The sequence below is a fragment of the Convolutriloba macropyga genome, chromosome 4 (assembly GCF_964194025.1).
Source record: "Convolutriloba macropyga chromosome 4, txConMacr16.3, whole genome shotgun sequence".
Lineage (NCBI taxonomy): Eukaryota > Metazoa > Xenacoelomorpha > Acoela > Convolutidae > Convolutriloba > Convolutriloba macropyga.
This window is the reverse complement of record NC_134471.1, coordinates 1,898,785-1,926,685: the sequence shown is the minus strand read 5'-3', so window position 1 is coordinate 1,926,685 and position 27,901 is coordinate 1,898,785. Positions and strand designations below refer to the sequence as shown.

The 27,901-nt window shown below is 36.5% G+C and overlaps 1 protein-coding gene across 1 annotated transcript in view; it reads right to left on the bottom strand.

Annotated features, from left to right (window-relative positions):
• Nucleotides 1-26,817, bottom strand: part of LOC142337404 (uncharacterized) — a 31,041-nt gene extending 4,224 nt beyond the window's left edge. The window contains exons 1-3 of the mRNA XM_075386579.1: nt 25,945-26,817; nt 3,303-3,523; nt 180-316 (exon numbers count right to left, since the gene is read on the bottom strand). Of these exons, the coding sequence (XP_075242694.1) occupies nt 180-316; nt 3,303-3,522 (357 nt within the window). The 5' untranslated portion in view covers nt 3,523; nt 25,945-26,817. The remainder of the gene's footprint in view (nt 1-179; nt 317-3,302; nt 3,524-25,944) is intronic.
• Between the last annotated feature and the right edge of the window lie 1,084 nt (nt 26,818-27,901).

The following is a 27,901-nucleotide window of genomic DNA, read 5'->3' as shown; positions in this document are numbered from 1 at the left end:
TTCCTCAGAGTTAGGTACGGGAACTGTTTGCTAAAATCGAGTTAAAGACATTATATAGGCGATTTGGGTAGATTGCAGTCTTTTCATACCCCCTTTTCGGTCGAGCATGGTCTTTTCAGAAGTCGAGGTTTAAACCTGGGCAACTGTTGCTTACTTTTAACTGTGGGTTTTTTACTGACCCGCATGGTTTTGTATTCTCTCCTGTAGTTGTAAGCTTTGAACCCAAAAGTGAACATGAGAAAGACAAGACATGCCATAAGAGTACACGCAAACACTGTCACCACAATCTGCACTTTGTTCTCAAAGTTACCCACGTCTGAAACAAAGTTATTCAAACTAGAACCATTGTCTAAGTGACCATTTCAGAATTAAACCAAATACGGAAACTTTGTCTCGTTCAGTATTTCACAATTAAACCAAAACTCTGAATGTTACCAAATTCTTAAGTTACCCATGCTTTAATAAGACATTGGAAGCAAAATGTTGAAAATGGCTTCCAATTCCCAATTCTTTTGTTCCCTTCTTCGGTGTTGAATGTAAAAGCAAAATAAAAAGTAATAACAAATATACTTAAAAAAGGTGGAGTGAAAGATGAGAAGATTTTTGTCATATTTAGTGAATCATTTCTGGCGAGCTAGTTTTTAATACCATAAACTCAAATTTTTAATACAATTTAATACTAAGTTAATTTTAATACTAGTTTTTAGTACAATTTTCAATACAAAATTTACATGCAGCTGTTCTGAGAAAAGTATTACATAATTCACTTTGAAGCTAGCCAGTACACATCTCTATAAATTTCATATATCAAATTGAACTTTTATCAATTGAATTTATCAACAGGTGCTTTCATCAGCCGATTCGAACAAATTAATTATTTTTTGCAATGGTATTGAGTAATTTAAGAGGAGATGAACAAACCACTATGTAGAGTTAATAGAATTATGGCTATGTAAGAGAAAACTATGTTCTAATGGAGTCAATTGCTTGATCTGTGTATACCCCACAAGCACAGTCGAGACCTCCGAGCAAATCTAGACAAACAATTCTGAGAATTTTGATCGCATCTTGCTATAACTGTACGTTCAATTTCACTCGGTTTCTGCAAATTAGTTTCAATCATTTGTCGACTAAAAAAACAGAAGTATTTGATGGTAAAATGATCTACCAAATTTTAAGATAAAATAATCATTATGATTTTCTCCTTCCTTAATCCGACTACAAATTTGCAACCAACCGTTTTAACCGCATGTTTTACCATAATTTTTTTGATAATTTGATCTCATGTTCGTTTGTTCCAGTATAATATCAAGTTCCACGGGCTGCTGAGGCATCCCGAGTCGCCACTTCTTAGTAGTCATACAAGGATCATATGTGGTGTCATACAAATCACGTACTTCCCAGTACGATCCTTGAATGACTACAAGGACATCATACATGACCCTTGTATGATTAACATGAAAAGATATATGAAACTAGCAGGATTACCAAGAATCATACTTCTATTTTTCATATATCTTTTTACCATTTTTCCATCTTTTAAAAATTTTTTTCGGTAAGGCATCGCCTAGTTGATTCCCCGGCATCACTTTGTGATCCACTACGAGACCCTAGCGTACAGTATGATTTGCAAAGTTGGACAATAAATAAAAGACTAAGTCCAAATAGATAACTAAATTTTGATTTTCTCTGAAGCCAGTTTAGACGTATAAATGTTCATTTATAAGAAATATTAAAAACAATTTTTTTACACATAACATCAAATTCGTTTTGTGAATATATTCAAACTGTAAAGTTATTCTTTTAGCATTCACAAAAAATCAACTGTGCATTTCATCATAGCAAATGCGTTATAATTTTTTAATATGTCCTCTGACTACATTATACGAAAATTTGTGGCACCAGTTGTATGTGTCATATATATTCTTTTATGATTTCCGAGAAATTTCCTCAACTTCAATAGAAAATCAAAATCATAGAGTTTTCAGGCTTTGAAATTTCTCGTGTGATCCCTGTATGATTTCTAGGAAACCAAATATGATCCTTTTATGACTACCAAGAGTTCATACAAATCGTATATGACATAGTATGATTACTAAGAATCGTTTATGACCTAGTATGGTTACTAAGAGTTTTGTATGATATGAAACCCGGGTAGCCATGTTCTACGAGGCCTGGCTAAATCAAAGTGTTTTGCATCTAAACCTTGGTAAACAAACTATATTACAATATACCTATGCTGTAATAAAGTTTGTCAGAAAGGCTAGTAAGCTTAATTGGATGAAAGCAGAAATACTAATGTCATTCTGCTTTGATTCCATTATGCTTACCAGTCTTTCTGAAAATTTTGACAATAGGGCAAAAATTGGGTACATTTTGGGTTTTGGCACTCTGGTCATTTTGGAAATTGTTAAATATCCGTGATGACCTATTTGTTATCAATGAGCAACGGTGTTAGAGACTAGATATAGTTCGACAAAAACTATTTACAGCCAGATGCAAATGGCGTTCAATCAGAGGTCTGGTTGCCGCAGTGCCATCCGTAAACGAAAAATACGATTGTGCCATTACTTGGCAAATAGAGGTTTCAAAAAACCAATTATTTGTCACAATTTTCCGCGGAAACTTTTTTCAATTATCCGAAGTCTTCTCAGTAATTTTTTTGCTATTAATTGCTTATGACCTAATTAATATACCAAACCTCCAAAGAGACATGATATTCGCACTCTGCGCATTATCGTTTTAATCTGCAATTAGTCATCCGAGCGACTTTTTAAGATCTTTTACAAATTAGGTCTTCCTTCTTGTGTGTCACTTTGACACGCTGCCGAAAACATTGACAAGCGCGAGTATATACATTCGCTAAAAAGAACTAGTTGTCAAGTAATGTGGGTTGTTTGGCTCAAATTTACGACCCTATTTACGACTTTCTGCAGCTATTTTGATGTCTTAATCAATTGAATCGTTTCGCAATATCAACTGCTGTTGAGTGAACTGGTTTTGTTATCAAAAATAACCAAGAGTTCTACAACCAAGTAATTTGTCAACAAACTCATGACTAGAAAAAAATCAACTTCTGCAGGAGAATCAAAAAGACTATTTAGCATAATAATGCGTATACATGTATACATTAGGCATTACTATCGTCTTATGTAAATAGTCTTTTTGATAATTTGAACAATAGGGTAATAAATATTGAGTTTGTTTTATATCTTTTCTTATTGGGTATTTTGTTCGGATACGTATTTGACGTGCAGAACTGGATCAAAGAGCAACAGTTTTAGAAATTCTCGTTGACTTACCGTTTTCGCAATGTGGTTCATGGTTTGGGATCTCAAACACCCACTGACTGTTGGACCCATTGCACTTGGCGTAAGTGGACCCGAAGAACTTGAGAGGGACACTGCTTCCCACTTGAGAGGGTGGTTTGCAGTCGAAGGTGACTTTGGACCCTGCAGGGTAGGAGACTAAGGAGGGTTGTAAGGATATGTGGCTGTGAAGAGATGGGCGACTACAGGTCATGCTAAAATGGTACAAATCAAAGGTTGCACACGAAGCCCTAGTAAAGATGGAATTGTATCTTACAAGAATCGTGCAACATATCCAATTCACTTGCAAGATGATGTTATAATTTTTTCGAACAAAAAATTGGAAAACAAAAATACAAAAGTAAGCTTCTTGAGAATTCTCTAATGCCAAATTCTGCCGCATCATTATTTTTCAAATATTATATAGTTGTTAATAGAAATAAGGTAAAAGTTTAATGTATTAATTCGCAACAGTAGTTCAGAAAAATTTTTTGCTCCTTACTTAGCACTGGAAGTAATTTATGTTTACATTACGTGCCGAAGTCGGCTTTCTCGAGTCAGTTTACTCGATTTTGGGTTACGGTCGTGTGTTACCTGGAAACGGGTTCCGTTGATCCTTGAAAAATAGTGACTTGGTGTATGCCTCTGCAAAATTTACAATTTCGGACACTATGGCCACGTAATGTAAGTTGTTAAAATCCATATAATTTAGAGAACTAGAAATTCTAATTTTGGAAAAAATATTATGACGATGCTAAATTTTGATTGGTTGAAAAAGACTTTTGTAAATTCATACAGCACGCATTTATTATCTTGAAATTCATACAGACGATTCTGCTCAGTACAGTTCAGTTGCTTACTAAATTACTTGAATTGAAAACTTGTAGCAGAAAAAGAGCGTTTTTACTGAACCCGCGCTCCGAATAGCACTTAGCAAAAACTTGCAATTAAAAGCCTTTATTAGAAAGGATATTGCAACGGTAATTCGTCTTCATACAATATAGCACTTGGCACTAGCACCTACACAGCCGCCTCTAAAAAGATAGAAAAGGTAGAAGCAAATTAAGAAGAGAGTTATCATATGGCGACAGAGATGTTGAACGCTTACTTCTGTTAAAAAGAAAGAAAAATTTGCAACTGATGGAATTAGCCATTAACGGAAAAACTTACAATCTTCGAACCATTAGAAAAACAAACACCGGAATTAGCCTTTATTTTATCGCACAAGAAGACAATCAAACAGATATCAAACGGATCCGTATTACAAAAGACTCAGAACTTTACAATTTCTTTCAAAACTACCGAAATCGAGAAATTAACCAAACCACAAGCACAAACCAACTTTACCCATTCAAAATTATTTGAGCATTTCTAGCAAAGAGAAGATAAAACTCAAGCCACAACAGTACTTCTATGACACTATTAGAAGGCTATCATCCTAGAAACCCGTTCGTATTCTTCAACGACAAAACAATCGACAGAAAAGTAAGTCAAAAACTTGCAGCGAAGAACAAAAAAGACTAACCAAATAGCCTAAACTGCAAACTCTGTGACACAGCTAAATTGGAGAAGCGCACAAATTGCTCTTTCCACAAAAACACTTCAAAAACGAACTGACTAAAAGAAAATGGCAGATCCAAGTCCGCCTCACGTACATCTGAAAAGGTTCTCAGGACTACCAAACGAAAACTGGCCTGAATTTGAAGGACTACTGAGAGCAAGCATTGCTGTATCTAGAATTCCTGAAGCGAACCACCAACGTGCAAGATATCTTCACCTACACTTAGCCGGTAATGCACTCAACTATTACCTTCGACTCGCCGAAAACACAAGAAACGATCTAGACGATTCGCTTGAACAACTACGCAACCGATATGCAGGAGCAGACCAAAGAAGAAACTTTCAGCTCGATCTGCAATCGAGAAAGTTTGATCCAGTGAAAGAACAACCCGATGACTTCCTCACAGATCTGCAACGCCTCGCCAACCTCGCAATTGTGGACGATCCTGCAGCTCACATAGACCGCACTGACGAAAGAACAAGGCGAATAAGAGAACAATTCATTCAAGGCATGCCCTTCAAGTACAAGAAAGTGTTGCTGAAAGAGAATGACAACATCACTGTAAACGAACTATGCGCTATCATCAAACGACGAGTCAGAATTGATCAGATAAACCCCGGACCGCAATACACCACGGCATTCAATACACTAAACGGATCAGGAAACCCTGCTGTGGCCCAAGCCATAGAAAGCATAATGGTGGCAGGCATAGCATCAATGCAAGTAGCACAGCCACCGCATCAACGCGTGGAGAGTACTCAGTACCCTAGCTACAGAAGAGGAAATAACTACAGAGGCTACAACCACAACAGACAAACATACCAGTATAATGGAAACCAAAATGCCCGAGGATACAGTAACAACTACAACAGCAGAGGACGTAACCGTGGAAGCTTTCAGAGAGGTCGAGGAAATTATTCGAGAGGAAGGTAAAACTTCCAACGAAACGACCGAAGTGATGGACGTACCGAAAGATCTCCTACACCAATGAGAACATTTTGCAGAACATGTGCTAGCAATGAGCACACTGCCCGAGATTGTCCAGAACGTCAACCAGCATACCGCGATGGAAACATGCCATTCAATCAGCAATCAAAAAACTAAATAATCTGCATGTTTTTCTACAACATATACCAGATAGCATGACAAACTATAGCGAAAATGTATTCATAATACCTCTGCAGTTCGAAACATTAATAATGAAAGCAGTAGCAGACACTGGAGCATTCAGCAGCGCCATGTCAAAGAAACATTTTGATAAAATAAGCAGAAACCTCTACCAAAAACCAGAAAAAACAAATCCTCCTGAAATAAACGTTTCTACAGCTTTCCTACACCAATCACCCATTTTATTTACAGTCCAACTGACATTCAAAATTGGCCATTTACAATTTGAGGAACAGTTCATGGTGTTTGAAACACTTTCCGCTATCCTTCTTGGCTTTCCCTTCTTTGATAAAAATGAGATTATTATTGATGCCCACAACAGACTACTCCAAACACCAGAATTTACTTTTCAGCTAAATCTAATGCACATAAAAGGCAACAACAAACAAAAACGTCTCAACAGCCGAAAAAAAATCATGCTCAAAACCAAAACAACTTATACGCTATCACCTGGGGAACAATAATTTCTGGAACTAATCCCATCGGAGGAAACTGATGCACAAGAACAAATTGGACTCGTAGAGCCTACTGTCAAATTTGAAAAACTGGGCCTTGGTCTAACAAGCACGCTTGACAAACTTACAAAAAATAAAACTACCACCCTACTTGCAATCAATACAACAGAAGTTCCACTGCACATTAGACAAGACTCTCCAGTAGCAGCATTCGAAATCATCACACCAGAGCAAGCACGCTACCTGATACCACTTGAACCAAAACTTCTCCCATCAAGCGACTCAAAGAAAACAATAAAGCAAATAGAAAAATCTATAGAGAGAACAGCAAAAGGCGAAATAAATCATATAACAATAAAACACGAAAACGGATTCTGGTTTCCGACCCCAGAAACCAATCCCGACACATCGAAGATGAGTGAAGTTGAAAAACGCATATATGACGAACTTGTTAAATTTAAAAATCTTGAAGCAATTCAACCACTCTCGAAAAACGAAGACAGGAAAACTTTTCTTAACGCATTCAAATGGAGCGACAGCGTACTTTCTGACAAAGATAAAGAAAGAACAGAACAGCTTCTAATCGAATTCAATGACATATTCACAAGGCACCGCCTTGACATTGGCTACACTCACAAATTCTCAGTCAAATTGACGCCAGACACAAACAGACCTGTATACTCAAAAACTCAAAGAATTTCAATCCATCTCAAAGACGATTTGCTTGTTGAACTAGCCCTTCTCCAGTACTACGGAGTCATAACAACGCTCCCCTTCAGCCGCTACTCATCTCCAATATTTGCAAAACGGAAGCCAAACGGGAAGCTCAGAATATTAGTAGATCTAAGAAAAATAAACCATCTCATTAGAAACGACTACAACAATAACAACTTCCCGATAGCTACACTAGCAGATGCTGGCACCCACTTAGCCGGCAAGAAACTCTTTTGCAAGATGGATGGCAGCCACGGCTACTTCTCTGTACCAATGGCAGATGAACAATCAGTACAGTTACTGGCCTTCAACTTCGCATCGAGAACATATGCTTTTCAAAGACTAGCCCAAGGACTAAGCAGAAGTGTCAGCGCCTTTAGCTCATTCATGCGTCAAAACCTGGACCCCGTGATAACAGCGGATAAATGCTTTCAGTACGTCGACGACATTGGCATCGGAGCACATGACACAAACGACATGTTAGAAAAACTTCGAGCAGTCTTTACATGCATCCGAGAATCAGGAATGAAACTCGCAACAGACAAATGCGCATTTGGACTCAGAGAAATACAATTCCTTGGTAATACGATAACCTCTGAGGGTCTCACACCAATTACACAGAAGATTACAACCTTTCTGAAAACATTCAGAATGCCGCGAAACCCAAAACAAGTCAAACGAATGATCGGATTTTTTCAATTTTACAAAGCCTTTATCCCTGAACTTGCTGAAAAACTTTTACCGTTCTATCGTCTACTTAAGAAAGACACCAATTTCGTGATAGAAGAAGAACACCAAGTTATGCTGGAAAAGCTCACAAATGATCTAAGAACAGCCTGTGACCTTTCACTCAGATTACCCAAAGTTGACCAGCAATATGTAATAATGGCTGATGCATCCTTTTACGCAGCCGGATACGTACTAATGATAGAAGACTACACAACAAATGATGATAATCAGGAACTGAAAATTTATGCACCCGTCAGTTTTGGATCTAGAATTTTCCACCAAAACCAACTCAAACTTTCGATATATGCGAAAGAATTCCTCGCAGTTCACTTTGCCCTAGATACCTTTGCAAATATTATATGGGGATGTAAAAAATCAATTCTCATTTTGACAGACAACAGATCAGCAACCAGGTTCTTTCAAACAAAAATCATACCGCCAACACTTTGGAATGCTCTCGATCATGTACTCAGCTTCGACATCATACTGGGACACATACCCGGAAAAGCCAATTTAGCAGCGGACTATCTGTCGAGAATACACATAAACCCGAAAGAGAAGCTCGAGCTACGCATCAACTCACGCATACCGATGCACGAAATCGATATCAACACAGCAGCAGATACACCTGACAATTCAATCAGTTATCTGAGCAGCTCAGAAAATGACGATAGCCCCAAAATTATGAAAACATACTTACTTGAGAGAAAACAAACCAGCGGAGAAGATCCTATGAATGTTCGAGCTGACGTTCAACTGCAAATTCTTTCACCTGCAACGCAACAAATAAACGCCATGCATGAACAAAACCCATTGGATGAATTCATCACTCATGGGCACGGACCTTTAGACCTGCGTGCCGAACAACAACAAGACAAAGATATCAAACGGGTACTGCTCTGGTTTGAGAGAGGTTCACCGACTACAAGACAATATCTATCCAGTGACCTAAAAAAGTATCTCAAGCAGTTCCCAAGACTATCGATAACAGAAGGCGTCCTTCATCGCAAGTTCTATAAACACACTGGAAACCAATTTATTAAACAATATTGCGTCCCGTCGCACTTACAGAAGGAAGTACTCTACAGAATTCATAACAGTGTTTGGAGTGGGCACAAAGGAGTCTCACTGACAATAGCAGAATTTAGAAAACGATTTTACTTCCCGAACTTCACTGAACGCCTAACAGAATATATCAGAAACTGTCTCACATGCTTGCAAACAAAACCAGCACCAACATCTGCATTGAAACCTCCATTACAACCACTTTCGTCTCTGCAAAACTTCCCAGCAGACCTTTTACTAATAGATCTGGTGGGAAAGATGCACCCTTCTCCCTACACGTACATTCTCTCAGGTATTGACGTGTTCTCGAAGTACCTTTTCGCCACACCTCTTATGAAAGGCGACGCAGACATCGTAGCACGAGCCCTTGTCTCAATTTTTCTGAGACACTCCTACATTCCCCTCAAGAATAATATGTGACCTTGGAACTGCGTTTACATCCGAATTAATGAGCGAACTAGCAAACCTATTGGAGGTAGTGCACAAACATTGCACACTGAAACATGCGCAAACCATTGGCTTACTTGAAAGAAACCACGCACCGCTCAAACAAATCTTGAGAATTAACGAAAACCAAACTTCCTCGGACTGGCATAGATACGTTGACATTGCAGTATTCATACACAACACAACATTTGCACCAGCTCTTGGGTGCACGCCATCTGACGTCTTTCACGGCAGAACACCGATAAATCCTTTGGACCTCAGATTTCAGAATACAAAATTATGGGAGTCCCACCCAAAATACGACTGCATTAAAGAGCTACAAGACAAAACTACGGAGCTTTTCTCCAGCGTAAAAGACAACCTTATCTCGTCTTATCTGAATTATAAAAAGTACTATGACAGAAAAGCCAACGCCACACCACTAAAACCCAAATCATATTGCCTGATCCTTGACCCAAAAAGCACAACACAAGTAGCAGTGATGAATAAACAGCAAAGCAGGTGAATACCATTATACAGAGTAGAAAACTTGCTAACGAATGCAAACTACATTGTACGCAAAACCAACACAAATTACACGCAATGTATCCATCGAATGAGACTTCGACCTGTGAAACCTCAATATCAAGTAGAAGACCTCGAACATGTAGACCCCGAAAACTTTGAAGCAGATCCCACCATACCAGAAGAAGAGAGAGAACCACAGCTGTTCGACAATCAAGTCAGGCACCACATTAACGCAGACAACATGCAGCTACCCATAACAACACCAGATGTCCAGTCAGTTTCTTTCAACTCAAACATCCAAACAGCTAATTTTTCTTCTGAAGACCCACCAATACAATTTCATGATATGACACGCGAACCGACGTTTGACCAAGATGCATTCTTCGTGGAAGGCTCAGTTCCAAGCGCAAACACGCAAGAAACACCAGAATCAATTGATACAGGAGACTACGTCTTCTCAAACAACTCAAACTTCTTACCGTCCGACAGTCGTTTTGGCTCAAATCGACGATACAACCTTCGCAGAAATGATCATCTGGCATTGGCCCGGGAAAACTCGCTATATAACCTCTTGCAACCATCGGAAAAAGCAAAGGAAGAACAGGTCAAAGTAATAACTTACTTCCCACTTGACCACATCCCAGACCCAAACCTGACAATTGATACAACAGAAACTGATCACGGTGAGAGCATTGCAGACTCACAAGCAACAAGCTCACAGTCGCGAAACCAGAGTCTCAATGACTTCACGTTCGATTCATCTGAAAATCTTGGCGATCTATTTGATGACGTTAATAGCCCCGTCTACACGCCCCCAATATTAGACACTACAGGCGAAACCTTTTACCGGACCAACTCGATCAACGATATTTACAACAATACAACCTCAAGCGATGATGTCCAACAACCGAGATCCGACGAGAACAATGAGCACTCCCTTATAGGAGGCACCATTTCACAAATTGAAAATAACGAAAGCAATAGTGCTATTGCTCAACACGACAACCCAAGAACATCTTCACCACTTCCTCAAAGAGTATCCAACAGATAACTAGCGGACCTTGGCCCAACGCTTCAAAACAGACGAAGAATTGTTCCGCTAACACTTCACCGTCGGGAGATCAACGGAAACCTTCATCAAACTTTTGGCTTCGAAGATGACAGCCAATAGGAATTGAGCACCAATTCTCTATTATACATACACATTAGATACGCCACCAACCAATGAAAACACTCCAAAAAAATCCTAATTTAAAAGGAGAAAAGACACAGCTCAAATCATTTTCCAAAATTTTGTACCTCAAAATCGGTCGCACAAGGACTCTGATTCAATTTCACAAACAAGCCTAGTTAGCAAAATGCTCAATATCGTACTATTTTTACTACAACTTTTACCCTTGATGAAAACGAACCAACCATCAGTGGCAACAAAAGATGGAGTATTATTCAACCTTCACCAGAAAATTCTATTGACAGAAAAATTTGTCAAAACTGAAATCCTGGTCCCCTACCCAATATATAACAAAACAGTGGAAGACAAACTGATCAACCTGACAAAAGAGATAGACAAAATGTGGACTTCAGAAAATTATGGATGCCCATTGAACTTCACAAATATGACTGACTCGACAGCAGGCCTCCACCGGATAGCGCAACAAACAATGATAGAAAACCAACAGGCCCAACACGACATTGTAAACCTCAAATTGGAAATGAACACACTACTATGAGCAAACAGTCAAACTTCTACAACACTGCAAAGACAACCCCGCGGTGCGGCTGCCGCAGCAGCAGCAGCCGCAGTGCTGGGAATTGGAATAGGAAAAGGCAACAAATTACTATGCTTCATCAAATCAGTGTTTGGAGGATGCGACAAAAGAGTGGCTAGAAACCAGAAAAACATCAGACAAGCAATGGCTTATCTTCAATACCTAACCGATCATGTTGAACAAATAACAATCCAAAACAATGAAAAATTCTATGTTGTATCAGGTGAACTGAAAGCCATCAAAGAAGCCCAGAACGAAATAATAGAGACACAAAACAGGAACTGGCAACTTGCTGAAGGACAATTCAAGGCGTTACGACAAAACGTGCACCACATGAGAAACTGCATCCAATACTTATACGTAAGAGAACAAATCAATCAACATAGTCTTGTACTTAGCAATATTTTTCAAGCACTACTTGCTAACATCAAAACATACCGATCGGTCCTTTATACGTTTCGAATCAACATACTGAATGCCTTGACGCCTCCCATGAATCAACTATTACCAATGTCATTAGTCCCAAGGGAGCAGTTGCATGAAATTCTTACGATTGTTCATTTGCAACAAAATGGAAAACAGGATCGATTATCTCTAGCCGTACCAATCCAAGAGATTCTCTCGTACTATGAAACGAAATTAGTCACACAAGTCGAGGCAATTGACGCAGGTCTTATAATTACACTTGCAATTCCAATGGCTTCAAAAAGTACAGTTATGAACGTATTGCATGCCATTCCGATCCCAATGCCGTACGGGGATACGGGTAAAGCTTTAGTTTGGCGACTTGAAGCCAAATACGGGTAAAGCTTTAGTTTGGCGACTTGAAGCCAAAAGTTTGGCGACTAGAAGAACTAGCGTTTATCGATGAAGACGAGCTCGCAAATTGTATCGGATCCCAAAAATACGCAATATGCACCAAAGCCATTCCAACAGAACAAACTTATCAGTCCTGTATGGCTACTTTACTTTACCACGATGACGAGCTACTTGCATTGCAACGCTGTCAACTGGATGTAGTAGAATTGCTGTTGACTGAAAAAGCACGCAATCTCGGCTTCGCACGCAATCTCGGCTTCGGTCGTTATAACATCGTCCAAAGACGATTATACAATCATCGAAAGCGCTGGTAATGGCAGCAATCCATTGGCAAGAATTGAGCATCCTGGGTGCAGAGTGTGTATCATGACACTGGGATGTGGAAAACAGCTTAGAGGACCAAATGTTCATCTTCGCTCAGACCTCACTGCTTGTGACACAGTACCGGCAATACGGTTAGATTTTCAATTACCAGATCCAATAAGTACACTCTTCAAACTACTGCCCCCATTGGATGAACTACCAAACTTCTCATCAAGATCTGAGGCACAAATTCAAATTCTTCAGCAAATTCAACCAGAGTTTAAACAAATGGAAACACGACGAACAAACAGCAAATCAATAGAACAAATGGCCGAACCAATTTTAGAAAGAATAAGAGCATTCAAGCCAGAACTCGAACACCGATTCGAACAGTACATACCATGGAAAATGTCTCTTCTTTTCGGATTTTTATCCTTCTTGATTAGCGTATTACTACATCTAACTTATTCGCATCTTTTACACAAATGGGCAAAACTTCACCGACGTTTCCCTTTCCGAATAACACACGAAGGACGGCGAATAAAAACAAAACCAGTACAAGTTGTCGCATTAAATGACTATGAATACCTACAAGAACATCCAGAACATCCCCTGCACAAATGCTCACTAGTACTACCACTCGAAATTAAAACTGAGTTCGAAAACCAAAACGAAGAAAACATAAATAAACCTCGCACACCTTACACATTCCTAAGAGACTACATCAGGAGACTAAAACGTAACGAAGAACCAACTATCAAAATTGATCATGTCAACAGGCCTGCCGCACCGAGTCAGCCCATCTATACACATATACCGGAACACCCACCGATATCCCATTACGGAGCGTACCCTCTCAGAACAATCAATACAGGAAAAGTTTAAAAAAAAAAACCTGACCGGGACTCGAACCCTCAACTTCAGCATGAGAGTGCAGCGCGCTACCAACTGCGCTAAGTGGGACGGCCGCGTGGTCCGTAAAAACAGCTTATAAATTAAAAAAAAAGGAAAAAAAAGTTAAATTTTTTTACCCTTCCCCTTTTCTCTACCACCTTACCCTTACCCTAGCTTACCCTTACACCCCTTTGCCCTTTCCCAGATTTTCCCACATTATGGAAGCACCGGGAACCCGCCGGGATTCGAACCCGGAACACCAGCTCAACGGCCAGAGATACTAACCACTGAACTAAGTCACTTGTTAAAAGTTATCAATTACATTCACTTCTACTCTGCCGCAAATTAGAAATTTTGTGTTAGCAGTGAGCAAGGAAAACAAAACTTTAAAAAAAAAAATTAAAAAAAAACAATTATTAATTAACAACATTTATAATAGCCCTAAATAAACCAGAGAGACCTATCCTCCATCTGGAAAGTACCTACCATTATATTTGCGAAAACTTAATTCAAAAATTTTGATATTACTCGAGTATTAAACCGAAATTTTCATTACTTGGAATTATTCTTTGAGAAAAATCAACAAGGAAAAATTACAGAGCAATTCCCCTTAAACCTCCCTTGTTAAAGTCGGGGATATGCTCCCTACCTCTTTATCCAGCGACGAATTTATTTTTAAAAAAGAATTTATACTGACGCACTAAGCAACCGAGTAATAAGATGCAACTCCTAAAGGAAACTTATCAATTATCTGTCAAAGCGAGAAAAAGAAGGAAATCCATTAACCCGGAAGGCGAACTGTCTATCAGTCACAATGACAGCCTATAATGGAACACTAATTAATCCAACCAGGGATAATTCCCCACAATCCCAATTAATCAAAATGTCAAATTTCCCCCACTTCCCCCGCAACACTATCAATCATTCAAACTACTTTCTGCCTGCTAACTACCAGCAGCACTCTTCATTGCTAACTGTTCATTCTCTCAACCTATTACAATTTCTTTGCGGATAGAAACTTGGAAATTATTTCAAACAACTTAAACAATTTTCCTACAACTAAAACTTTACCTTTTGCACTATTTCAAACATTTTATAATGAACCCAGTATATCACTTCAGAATTAAAGTTGAGCCGCGCATTAACACTACATTCAACGGCCAGCCAGCTTATATTACTGAATACAGCATTGCCTTTTTTACAGATCGTGAAGCAACAATTAGTATTAACATGCAACAGGACAATATTAACAACAATATTTATTCAATTTCTTTTATCCCCCTTACAGTGAATGAGACATCAGCCGTATGGCAAACAATTCTACAATGCATACAATCGGGAAATAAATATATTAATGTGAATTTCCATCTTAACTCAGAAGGAGAACCAGTTGCAATAGAACCATCGCAACCAAACATTTCTGAAAGTCCCGAAAGCCCTGACCCTACATCAGACCACAATTCAACTGAATTAAACTATATTCCAATTTCTCCCCCATCACCCATTCTATTCCCAGATGACTCCATGTAAATGTCCTCAAATATTTGCATTTATATTCCATTAAAAATCTTATATGTCTTATCCACCAACCCCAACTTTCACCACAATTGACCAATCAGAAGACACCATTCCTTACATCACTCCAATTCCAAACCAATTTCCACTTTATGCTTACTTTCTTACTGATTTTGATATAAAACTTGCAGTCTTTTCTGAAAACTTCATATTCCCCTGCAACACCTTATGCTTCTGGATTAACTTCTTGGATAATAATCAAGACAAAAAAATCACTTTGGAACCAGATCATCCAAATTTTCTTGCATTTTTGAATTTCTTACAAAACACCAAAGAAGAATTTTTAGAAGGCGAATTTGACCTGTAATTTCTTTTTTTTAAAACCATATTTACTTTTTCTTTCCCTGATATTTCCAAATCTCAAAACCTAGCAATTCTGAATTTTCTTAAAAATCATGACAAGCATTTGGGACCAAATCCTAAATTACGTTGGCCCAGAAGACATCGCCCCAAAATTACACACGAACCACAACATCAACGTTTGCGTGAAAGTAGGAATCCAATACAGGGAATGTTTTTTCAATGAATATGTCATATTACAAAATGGAACCATCGTGGTCTGGGCACACTCCCATACAGGCTTTCTCACGAAAAAATGTTTTTTCTACACAACCTGGGAATACTACACCAACATTTACCACTTCATTACTTCATCCCAAGGTACCCAACTCACCCACCAATTCTGGGATTTTATTCAAATGGACAATGACGACCCCCTTGAGTTTGACCCTGTTGGCATCCGTGTATTCACTTAGACTTGCATAAACTTCTTTAATTTTTTTTATTATTCGAAATATTTTTTTAAATCTTTTCTCTCATGAGTCGCAATTAATTTAATGTAGTACTTATTTTATAAGCACCGCAAATTATTCAAATGTAACGCCTCCTCTTCTTATCTTTAATTTCTTACCAATTTATTTTTTTTGCTTCTGACCAAAAAAAAATTACTCGCGAGTCATAACTCGTGAGCACAATGCGCAAGCACCCCTAACATAGCAAACTATTATTAACCAATCTATTCCCAACCATTATCAACAAAAATTAACATCCCACCTTGTTATCACTTCGAAGGGCACGCGATTGAAAGTCAAAATATTAATTGCTTACACTACATACGACTGTGCAAAATAACGACCCAAAAAACTCACGAAACATCATTTTTTTTCCAAAACAACACCAAACTAACACAGACAGGACCCTTACCGATTGCCCAGTATCAACAAAAAATAATCCTTTCAAAATACGTTGAAAGGGCACGGGCTTGAAATAATAAAACCTCAAAAAAAAGTAAAAAAAAACCCGGCAGTATAGTTCCAACCCTAAAAAAATGTAAATTAAAGTTGAACAACTCACTTATTCCATTGAAGGATCCTTTGGAGGAAGAAACGAATACACAATATTCTCGTTCTCGTTCGATTGCGTTTTCGTTTCCCGTTTCCCACCCCATTTTCTTCGATTACCTCGTTTGTTATTTGTTTTTAAAATTAGACCACTATTAGCGAAACTTTGCACATGCTCATTCACATCACTAGCACCACCAGTTGATACTTCTCTTTCTTTCGCCCAGTCTAACACTGCCTTTTTATTTTTATTTGACATTACAATTCTTTTTACCGCACCTTTACGCACACCATAAGCAAACGATCCCAAAGTCCGATCAACAACAACTTGATTCGATTGATCACGCGCCTCCCAGCCCGTCACTAACGACAAACCTTTTGTAAAAGTTAAAACAGCATGCGCACACAACGAAGGCTGGCACAACACATTATCTTTCGTCGGAATGAAAAACCAAACATCCTTTCCCAAACCACTTGCAGAAGGACCCCTCTTAATTAAATCCATAAAATATTGCGGAGTACCCATAACATTATTAAAATCCCTTGATGTCTGATAACTTCCACAAATCAGAAACAATTTCTCACCACACGGCGTTTTCGAAACACTATCATTACCCCCAATCTCAACATGTGCCGCCGTCCACCACTCATTCCATTGTACCATGGCATCTCTCCTTACACCAGTATAACCATCAAGCAAAACACCACTCATCAAACCATCCACACAAAACGTCCAACCTATTGAATTACACAAACCAGCATACGACCCAACTTCTTGATACAACCTGCTATCACCACTCTCCAACTTTAATTCAAAAACATAATTATACACATCGCCCTGATCTCTACAGCCACGGAACCCTTCCACTAAACTTTCTTGTAATCCCACAATTTCTTCGTTATTTACTGCCAATGGTACCTTTGGCCAACCATTCTCTCCAACCAGTCCCCCTCTACCTTCTATAATTAACTTGTTCTTTAAGGAGTTCCAACTATTTATACCCCGCCCATCGACTGTTTCCACTTCTTTCCATCCGAGACTTGTTAATTTTTTCCGATCGTAGTACTGATGTTTGAACTCGTTCATTTCGATTAGCAAATCTTGTCTGCCTCGTGTCGTTCTAAACACGATAATTCTGTTTAAAATTACAAAAAAAAATTAATGCTAGCCTATGAAATCCTAAATTGTTATAAGTAATTAACGAACCTTTTAGTTTCCATACTTTGATAAAATAGAATATCCCGTCTCTTCGTTATTACAATTAATCGTTTTTGCAAAGCTTCGATAAAATATCCAACAGTCGATGAATAACGCCGCTATTAAAGTTTGACCTCTTCGCAGTAAAAAGTATTCTGAATAACTTTATCAATAGAGCAGTCAATCACACTGTTCTCAATTTACTTTCCTCCAAAACTTCCATTAGTGACTGTCAATTACTGCCACACCGAGGGAATTACTTGCGAAAACTCCATTAGTGACTGTCATTTACTGCCATGCCGAGGGATTTACTTCATTACTTTACTCCCCTCACAACGCGGAGCAAATGGAACTGCCATACGTGACAGATCACTGCTACATTAATCTTCCTGGGAAAAATGCAAATGAACCCAGAAGAGGAACCAATCAACTACACCTAATAACCCGCATAAATCTCTGTTGATCCACATCAGTCAAAGTCACAAAACGCACTTCCCAAAAAATCAATTTTAAACTCAGTCATGCCTGTTCTATTCGCAGCCGATCCCCCTCTTCCATTTAATTTGAATAACAGAATGGCACTGCTAACGAAAATGGTAGCATCGGACAACCCGATCTATTCCAGCTACTTTATCGTGGAGTACATCTGGCCAGGGCAACCGCACAACCTGGACCTAATTACACGGCGCGTGTTCGTCCTCAAGAGGAGCGAGGACGGACAAAAACTTCAAGAAGTTTGCAGGGGACGAACACGCGCCTTCAGGATGAACCTGACAAGAGCAACAAATCAATTCATCTAGTTATTTTTTTACTGCACGAATCTATTTTTCTACAAAACTGCACGATTTTATTTTTCTACTGCATGAGTACTATGCCTGCCACGATCAGCACGAACATCATTGAAAAACTTGGCAAGAATCGAGGACACAAATCACCAATCCCTCCATCACCATCTGGACAAATATGGCTCCGATATGGCACGAAACTCACAACCACTTGGCCAACGCGGAATGTAGTATTCTTTTCACAACATACAGCAGTCGCGTTCCCCAGCTCAATTTCTTCGCATACATGAGATGAGAAAACAAAAGGCCACAAAAGAGCAAACAGAAATAAACTTTCAGCATTTTGATCTGGAATACTCAATAAAAACTTAGAACAAACCACTATTGATGTTGCTTTCCATTTATACTTAATTAACCCAGTAAATCCCTTGACTTTGGCAATACCACTAATCAAGACCCACTTGGCACAGCACACTAGGCAACCCTGTTTATAATCATAAGATTAAAGGTTCGAAACCCATCGCCTCCGCTTTTTCTGAAGAACCGTAATATGACGATGCTAAATTTTGATTGGTTGAAAAAGACTTTTGTAAATTCATACAGCACGCATTTATTATCTTGAAATTCATACAGACGATTCTGCTCAGTACAGTTCAGTTGCTTACTAAATTACTTGAATTGAAAACTTGTAGCAGAAAAAGAGCGTTTTTACTGAACCCGCGCTCCGAATAGCACTTAGCAAAAACTTGCAATTAAAAGCCTTTATTAGAAAGAATATTGCAACGGTAACTCGTCTTCATACAATATAGCACTTGGCACTAGCACCTACACAGCCGCCTCTAAAAAGATAGAAAAGGTAGAAGCAAATTAAGAAGAGAGTTATCATAAATGTGAAGATACCTTTCAAATGAAATCAAAATGTTGTACGATTCTTTCAAGCTTTGAACTCTTAAATAACCAGGGTAAAGGTTGTAATTCTGTGGAGACCATATCACTGACTGTTCTCATGTTTTAACATGTAAATGTTAAATTATAAACAATCCGGTGAACTTATCTCTTTAATATTATTCAAATTTTATGTACTCTTATGAAGACATTCAAGACAATTAAATCCTGAAATATCACCAATAAGCAGCAGAAATGTACCATGAACAAAATATCGATGATTCACTGTTTCTCTGAACTTTTTACTCGTTCGTTGAAAACCTTAGTAAGATCATACCACGAAATATCGAAAAATTGATCTTGATAAAATTTTTCAGAAATTGTTGTGGAAAATTTTACGCTTTGGCAAGATCGTGCAAGTCGTTGCAAGGTTTATCATTGCAGTAGTAGTTCAGAAGTTAAGGATATTAGGGTCCCCGCAAAACCATACACCCATATTTGTGTACTACTTTGATAAAATTCAAAATACAATTAAATGAAAATAATTGAGAAGCTGCCTAATACATAGAGCAATGTCGTTTCAACTACATTTAAAAAAAATTTTCGAAAGAGTTGAAAATCATGACAATATATGGATTAGATCTAGATTTAGAGTTTTGAGTTTTAGAAAGAAACAGAGCTGAAACTGAGCTGAAATTGAGCTGAATATTGTAAAATTTCCATAGCAACTTTTGATAATAAAACATTACACCTCAAAGGCAGATCTGAATTGTATTTGGCTGATTTTGTTCTGGTGGAATTCAGTAACGATAAGTTGCACAATTCAGGTAACATCTTTGGTAGCCTGTCTTCAAAAAAATCGTTTTTCATTTTTTATGGAATTGTGTTGCGTTCGAAAACGGAATCTTGTAACAACATCCGGTAATTGAAATTCACAATTTGATAACCAAATTCCACAATGGTAAAATTGACAACATGTGTTATTAAATTGCCCGGTTTTGTAGCTAATTATACACTTATTTGCTCTTAATAGTGATTGGATTAAACGGTCGCTAAAATGATGATTAAATTTGAGTTAAAATTTTGAGATGTGTCTGACTTTTTTCAAAACCTTAAGCTGAGCGATTTTTCGAAGCTATTTTTGAATTTAAACTTAGCTCAGTATAATAGATTAGTAGAAATTTAGCTACGTTCAGAAACGGAATTCAAGCTTCGAGCTTTGTAAAATAGATTAATACGAATTTCGTTACGTTCAAAAATTTATGGAATTTCGCTACGTTCAAAATTTATGTTATTATTTATGTTCAAACAACTTGAAATCAATTATTTCAACTAGTAGTTATTCGTTGTTCCTACATACACATTCACAGAGACTCACAAAGAGCGGATATTTAATTGCTGTGTTACTTCCCCGCCGAAGGTAGACAACCAATGACCTCTTCTTTGTATTGTTGATCTATTTCAAAAAAAAAAAATGCGGTAGTGAAGTATTTTCTTTTCTTTAGGTTTGCACCCCTGAAAATTGAATTACAATTAATAAGAATAAACTGTGTACTAGGCTCCCTAATTATCATCTACAAGAAAATTGTAATTTTGAGGTCAAACTATAGCCTTATATATAGTTCAAGTTTCCAAACGAGCATGAACAATATAATTTCTTAAAAAAACTGGTACATTTTTTGCTTTACTTTTAATCAATTATATTGGAGAACATTTCTTTTTTTCTTATTTATTTCAAAGTTCTCAGATTTTGGCAGAATGTTTTCCAGGAAAATTTTAATTTTTGAATAATATACCAAAATAATTTTATACCTTTCTCGCTGTTTTGTGTCCGCAATATTGGCATGAACAAGAAAATTTCGAAATCTGGCCACAATTAAATCATGGCTGTTTATGAAATTGAATCCACCGAGCTCCAGAATAGAATATAATTTTTAATCAAGATATAAACCTAACAAATAATAATGATTTCGGCTTTGCGTTTTCAATAGTTTCATGACGTTTATCTCTTTTATGGCACGAGTGTATGGCATGTGAAGCTGTCAGTGTACTACATTTACAAAACAAAAACAAATCGCATAAAAACTGAATAGTTTCTGTCTACATCTTCGCCAAAAAAGAAGATATCAATTTTTTGATAGTTACAACCGTTTTAGCTCAAACGATTGCTGTTTCTAAACTCGCCATCAATTTTAACGTTTTATTTGATAAAGAATGTGGAAGACGTTTTCATCTAAACATTGAAACATTTGATTGCTTGAGAAAAATTTTGCATCTATTTCGGTCTATTTTTTGCCGAAATATTATCCTGATTAAAAATTCCCGACAGATAAAAGCGGTATTGTGTAAATGAGATATCACTAAAAACCAATTCATGGGTTACAAAAACGTCATTGCGCATACAACTTTCCATCAACCCCCAATAAAGCGGAATCAAAGATAACTTTTTCTTCGGAAAAATAATAGTTATGTTCGTTGTTATTGTTCCGACCCCACTTGTGGGGGGGAGGAACTATATACTCAAATGGGTTTTTTTTGTTCAGTCAATTTTGGCCGATCGATATATTCATCGTAGAAAAATGTGAGTGGTATCATTAAAAAGCTCGTCCGTCCAGCGTAGAATTCAAAAATAAAAAGATTTTTTTTGAAATTCGTGTTTTTCGAGGAGTTATCGAGGATTGAAGTTTTGTGCGAAAACGGGATAATTAGCATGATTTTGGTCACAATTAGTGTAACTTTTCTTCAAAATAAGATCTTTTTAAATAAAAATATTAATTTAAAATTTGATTTCAAGCCACAAATTTGATCAATTACGAGTCCCTAATAGACGAAAGGCGATTAAAAGTCTAGATATGGTCTCATAGGGAAGTTAACTATCAAAAAAATTCAAATTATTTTTTAGAGCTCATTCAAATTCAAATTATTTTTTTAAGAAATTTTTAATATGTCTTTTGTTTTCTTAAGTCACCTAGAGACTAGTCAATTCTCATATCGAATTTCCGTTAATGACAAACCTGATTTACAGTCTAATGAAGCCCAATGAACAAAAAATTCGTTTTCAGGGAATCGCTCGTGTAATTTTTTGGCTACGACTCATAGTTTTCGTAATTTTAAATGAATTTTTGATTTCCTTTTTGAGGTTTTACTAATTTTTTGGAGTCTTATTGCATAGACTCTTTGACTATAAGTGCAATAAGTTTCGTAAGGAGCAATAATTGAGCCTATCTAGAGCTTTGAGTGGACAGCTAACGGCTGTCAAGACTTTAAAAGTGATTTTTCGAGAATTTTTTTTAACATTAACCGATCCTAAACTTCTTTTCGTGAACTGTAAGTCAGTCTCAGTAATGAAAGGACCCCCATCCTTTCTACTGCAACCACAATTAATCTGGTTAGTGGCTCTTTTTTCTAACTACTCGTTAAATGACTTCAATGCCACAAGATTTCAAAATTAAAAAAAAGTTTCGATATTTTCTTATTATTGGTCCCTCTTGAAATTATATTACAATTATCCTGATACTGATATCTCCCAGTGGCTTACAGAAATTGTTCAATGAATCGTGGTTAAAGTTTTCAGAGAAAAGTTTATGGTTTAAATGGCTTCGACACTTTCTTCTTGCACTTTTCTATCGAAATTTTGGTTTTTTCCTATATTTGTTGTTGTTTCCATAGTCATAAGACTTATTGTGATGTCTTATTGATTACCTATGCACAACAAATATTGTTGTCCTCCAATTGAGGCATAACTGAGCGTATTTATTATTTTTCGTTCAAAGCTATTTAATTTAATGTCTTTTAAAACTTTCATTTTAATGATTTTTCGAGAAATTTTTTTTAACATTAACTGAACCTAAACTCATTTTCGTGAGCGGTAAGTCAGTCTCAGTAGTGACAGGACCTCCTATCTTTCTATTGAAGCAACAATTAACCTGATTAGTGGTTCCATCTTCTAACTATTAGTTATATGGCTTCAATGCCACAAGAGTTCAAAATTTTAAAAAAAAATGGATATTCTTTATTATTGTTTCCTCTTGAACTCATTTCACATTATCCTGATACTGATACCTCTCATTGGCTTAGCAAAGATTTCAAATGGATCATGGTCAATTTTTTCGGAGGAAAGCTTAGGGTTTAAATGGCTTCGACACTTTCTTCTCGCACTTTTCTAATGAAATTTTGGTTTTTGCCTGTACTTGTTGTTGCTTCCATAGCCATAAGACTTATTTTGATGTCTTATTGATTATCTATGCACGACAAAAATTCTTGTCCTCCAATTGAGGCATAACTGAGCGTATTTATTAATTTTCGTTCATAGCTATTGAATTTAATGTCTTTTAAGATATTCATTTTAATGATTTTTCGGGAAATTGTTTTAAAATTAACCAGTCCTAAACTTATTTTCGTGAACTGTAAGTCTGTCTCAGGAATGACCAAACCCCCTAATTTTCTAAGTCAACTAAAACTAATCTATTTAGCGGTTTTATCTGCTAACTATAGGTGTTATGAGTTCGATGCACGAATTTTTATTTTTTTTTTAGTTTTAAGATATTTTTTTTCATAATTTTGGTTCTTTTTGGAATTTCAACACATTATCCTATTTCTGATTGTTGCATTGGCTTAGAGAAGACGTTAGAGAGATCATACGTAAAAGTTTCAGAGAAAAGTTTATGCTTTGAACGGCTTCGACAATTTCTTCTCGCACTTTTCTATTTAATTTTTGGATTTTGCCTGTTTTTGTTGGTTTTCATAGTGAATTTTTTTATTGTAATGTCCTTCTGATGACTTATGAATGACAAATATCCTTTTTGTCTCCTCATGACTTAACATAGCGTCTTTATTAGCTTCCGTTGAAAGCTATTGATTTTAATTGCGTTGATACTACGGTTTTTCTCAAAAATTTCGTGGTTTTAATGTTTTGTTCAAGTTTGTTGATTTCTTGGAGTCAAACTGTTAAAAAGAAGTATCCCTTTGCTGTTAAAAAACTATTTGAAAGTAGAAAAGTTTTTACTGAAAAATTCATTTCTTAATAGCTTCGACAATTTTCTCGCTCAATTTTTTTTTGAAATTGCTCTCTTGCCTGTGTTTTTTATTCTTTAGGTAGCCGTAAAGTGTTGACCATTCTCATCAGCTCGTAAATAAAGATCGAATAAATTATGTTACCCGAAGCATTAGTTTATAGCGAATAGTTTTGAAGTTTATGATATTATAAATATTTAAGATTTTGAAGGATTTGTCATTTTTTTCAGTTTTTGTGGTTCTTTTCGTCAACTTGTGAATTTTTCTCATCATTGAGAGGTCCCATACAATTCCTTGTTTTTTTTCAAAATTATCATTTTTACCGATATTCTGAAATAAAGGATGTTTTGTTTGTTGGACAAAATGCGTTTTGATAAAAAAATATGTGAGTGGTGTATTTGTGTTCCTTTAGCACAATCGCGTTATAACAGATCCAAATGATTTTCAAATATGGCCCAGTTGAACTTGTTTGTTCATTCAATATAATTTTATCTGAGTTAGTAAACTTAGAAATTGGAAAAAAAGTGCATTTTTTTCAGACAATAGCTAATGATTTCAATGGCATCAATAGTTTGTGTTTTCAGAATGTTTGTAAACTGCTGATCGTAATTTTTTAGTGTTTCTGCTTCTTTAGTCCATTCCGATGGCTTAGTCTAACCACAGTCAGGTCCTATTGGTTTCATTATGACTTTTTAGTAAATTTATCAAGAGGTATTTCGTTAAAAGCTATTGTTTTTTAAGACTTTTGAAATTATTTGGTTTAAAAAATGTTAATTGATTTTTGATTATCGCCTCATTATTTCTTCCGTTTGTGAACTTGTTACCTAGTCTTTTTAAGGAAAAATACTATTTGCAGCGTAGTTAGGAAAAATTAAATTTGTGTAGTTAGGGTTTTGTCGGATTGTAATTTGACGTTGATAATAGGTTCTTTTAATTTTAGATATTGAATTTTTGCCGTGCAATTTGTTTCTCTTTTTTGTTGTTGTTGTTTTTTCTCGTAGTCTTTTTAATGGCAGATTTTGTTGTAATGAAGCATGGCAATACTTAATTCAATTATTAGTTTGGTTGTGTAACAATTTTTTTAAACTCAAACATCTATTTTTGTTTATCTCATTGTCAAAAACTTAAGTCAAAAGACAGTTAAGTCAAAAATGTAGATGAGCGCGGGTCGAAACATCATGTGCGAACGCAAATTAACGAGCCGCCTTGTTTTGTATAACCTAGTTAGGTTTGCAATAAAAAAATTGTCTGCTGAGAAAAGTAAAAATTCAAACAAATAAGTCATTGATCGATAAATATTTTCTGATAATTGTTTTAGTCATTTTTTTTTCATATTACAATAAATTTGAGTTCAACAGCGAGAATTAGTTCAACCTCATCGTTTGAAAACTTTGAAAGCTAACAGCTTACCCAAACGATGTTGATTGATGTGTAGATCTGTGAACAATTTAGGATATCGTAGATGAATCTGGTTCACGATTTCTAAGAATATTTCAGTTCTCTCCTTGGCGACAAATTGTCCCTAAGAATAGGCCAATTTTGCTAATATCACAGGATTTTAGGGTAATAAAACGCAATGTCACTTCTTAAATCAAGAACAGGTGTGTGCTTTTAATAGAAACTTCGCCTCTTCTTTTGTCAAATCCGTTTAATTCGAGGAGTTACAATTGAGATAAAGCAGTAAAATTTATGATCTTTGTGGATTTTGAAATTTGCAAAGAAATGTACTTGAATGGCACGAAAGATCAGACGACTTGAGAGTGTATAACCTTCGATAAGAGTCATAACTAGAGTCATAACTTGAACAGTCGATAAATGAGGCCAATTTCAGACTGCTTGTATTGTGTGGTTATTTGATCAACAAACCGACAAGTCATAAGGTCGAATACATAATTAGGATATAAATAGATATAAACCAGTTTTCTCCGAAGAAACAGCTTCAAATTTTGCAAAATTTAGGCAGTTTGTTAAATTGGGCAAGTTATTATGACAATAAATCTTGGGTTAATATGAGGGTTGGCGCTATATTTAGATAGTTATCCTTCAAATGTTTTCAATAATCGATTAAAATGGACTAATTTTGATGAGTTCACGGTAATATTAATTTCAGGCGTGATAAAGACCGACAAGGTTGCAAAATTTGTACAAATAAAGTTCGCTTAAGCTTTAAACCTCGTAATTTCTGGTAATAAATTATACTGAATATTTCATAAATAGGAGTTCTACTGATAACTAAGTAGTAATTTTATTAACCTTGGATATTTTGTCTGCATTTTCAAGTTTTGACCATTTTGAAAACGATTTCCGATGTTTTATTTCTTAAAATGGAAAAATTGAATCAGAATTTCAGATTGAAGAGTTACGAAAGCCTTATTTTTTTCAGCATTTTTTTCCGGCATTTTCAGCATTTCGAAAAGCATTTAATTGATGTAGCGGTTAAAAATATTATTGCAACTAAAATGCCAAGAAATTTGAATTCTCATTTTTTGAACAAAGTCAGAGTCCAATTTCTGACCGATTTTTGTGATCAGAAAACAGAGCAAAGAGAGATTGTTTTAATGTGTTTGTATGTGTATCGATACAGTTACAAGATTAGAACAGGTCAACAAAATTTCTTTCTTGGGGTGATGAAATTTGAACTTTGACCCTTGTTCTGTTCTTCTGATGGAGATCTGAGAGAAGGGCAAAGTTAAGTGGGCTCATTAAACATCGTGTGAATATGTCACCAGAACCCAACCCACCCCTCCCCCAACTCTGCCCCAACGCCCACTACTAAAATGATATCACTTTAAACTGATCATAGATTTGCATAGACGTCGAAGAAAACATGCAGATATGAATTTAAATATATACTTCAACACTAAGATTTTTGCGCAAATAATACAATAAAACAACGGTGTCCCATTTCCACCCCTATCATTTCAGCCCAATTTTAATCCTTTATGTGTTTGGTATTATTAATATTGATTCTATAATCATTCGGCCATACCTCGCAGCCAGTGAAACGAAACAGAAGAGTTTATGTACATCGTTTATAACTCATGAAACACTTAAAATTATACTCTTGGTTGCAAATCCTCAAAATTATTAATGAACATAGCCTCTGATTAGTGCCTACAGGTTTTCCGATTATTTTTCGTATTAAAAAAGCAGTATTATACATCCCTAGTCGAGACCTAGAATTATTAAAAGACCGTCCTCGACAGATTTAAGGTATGAAAAGACCGTCCTCGACAGATTTAAGGTATGAAAAGAATTTGTCTGGGCCGAATGCGATGTCCTGGACTTTGGCTGGAAATAAAACAACCGTCCTAGAATTTGGCTGGAACTAAAACATACGTCATGGAATTTGGCTGGACAAAAACGT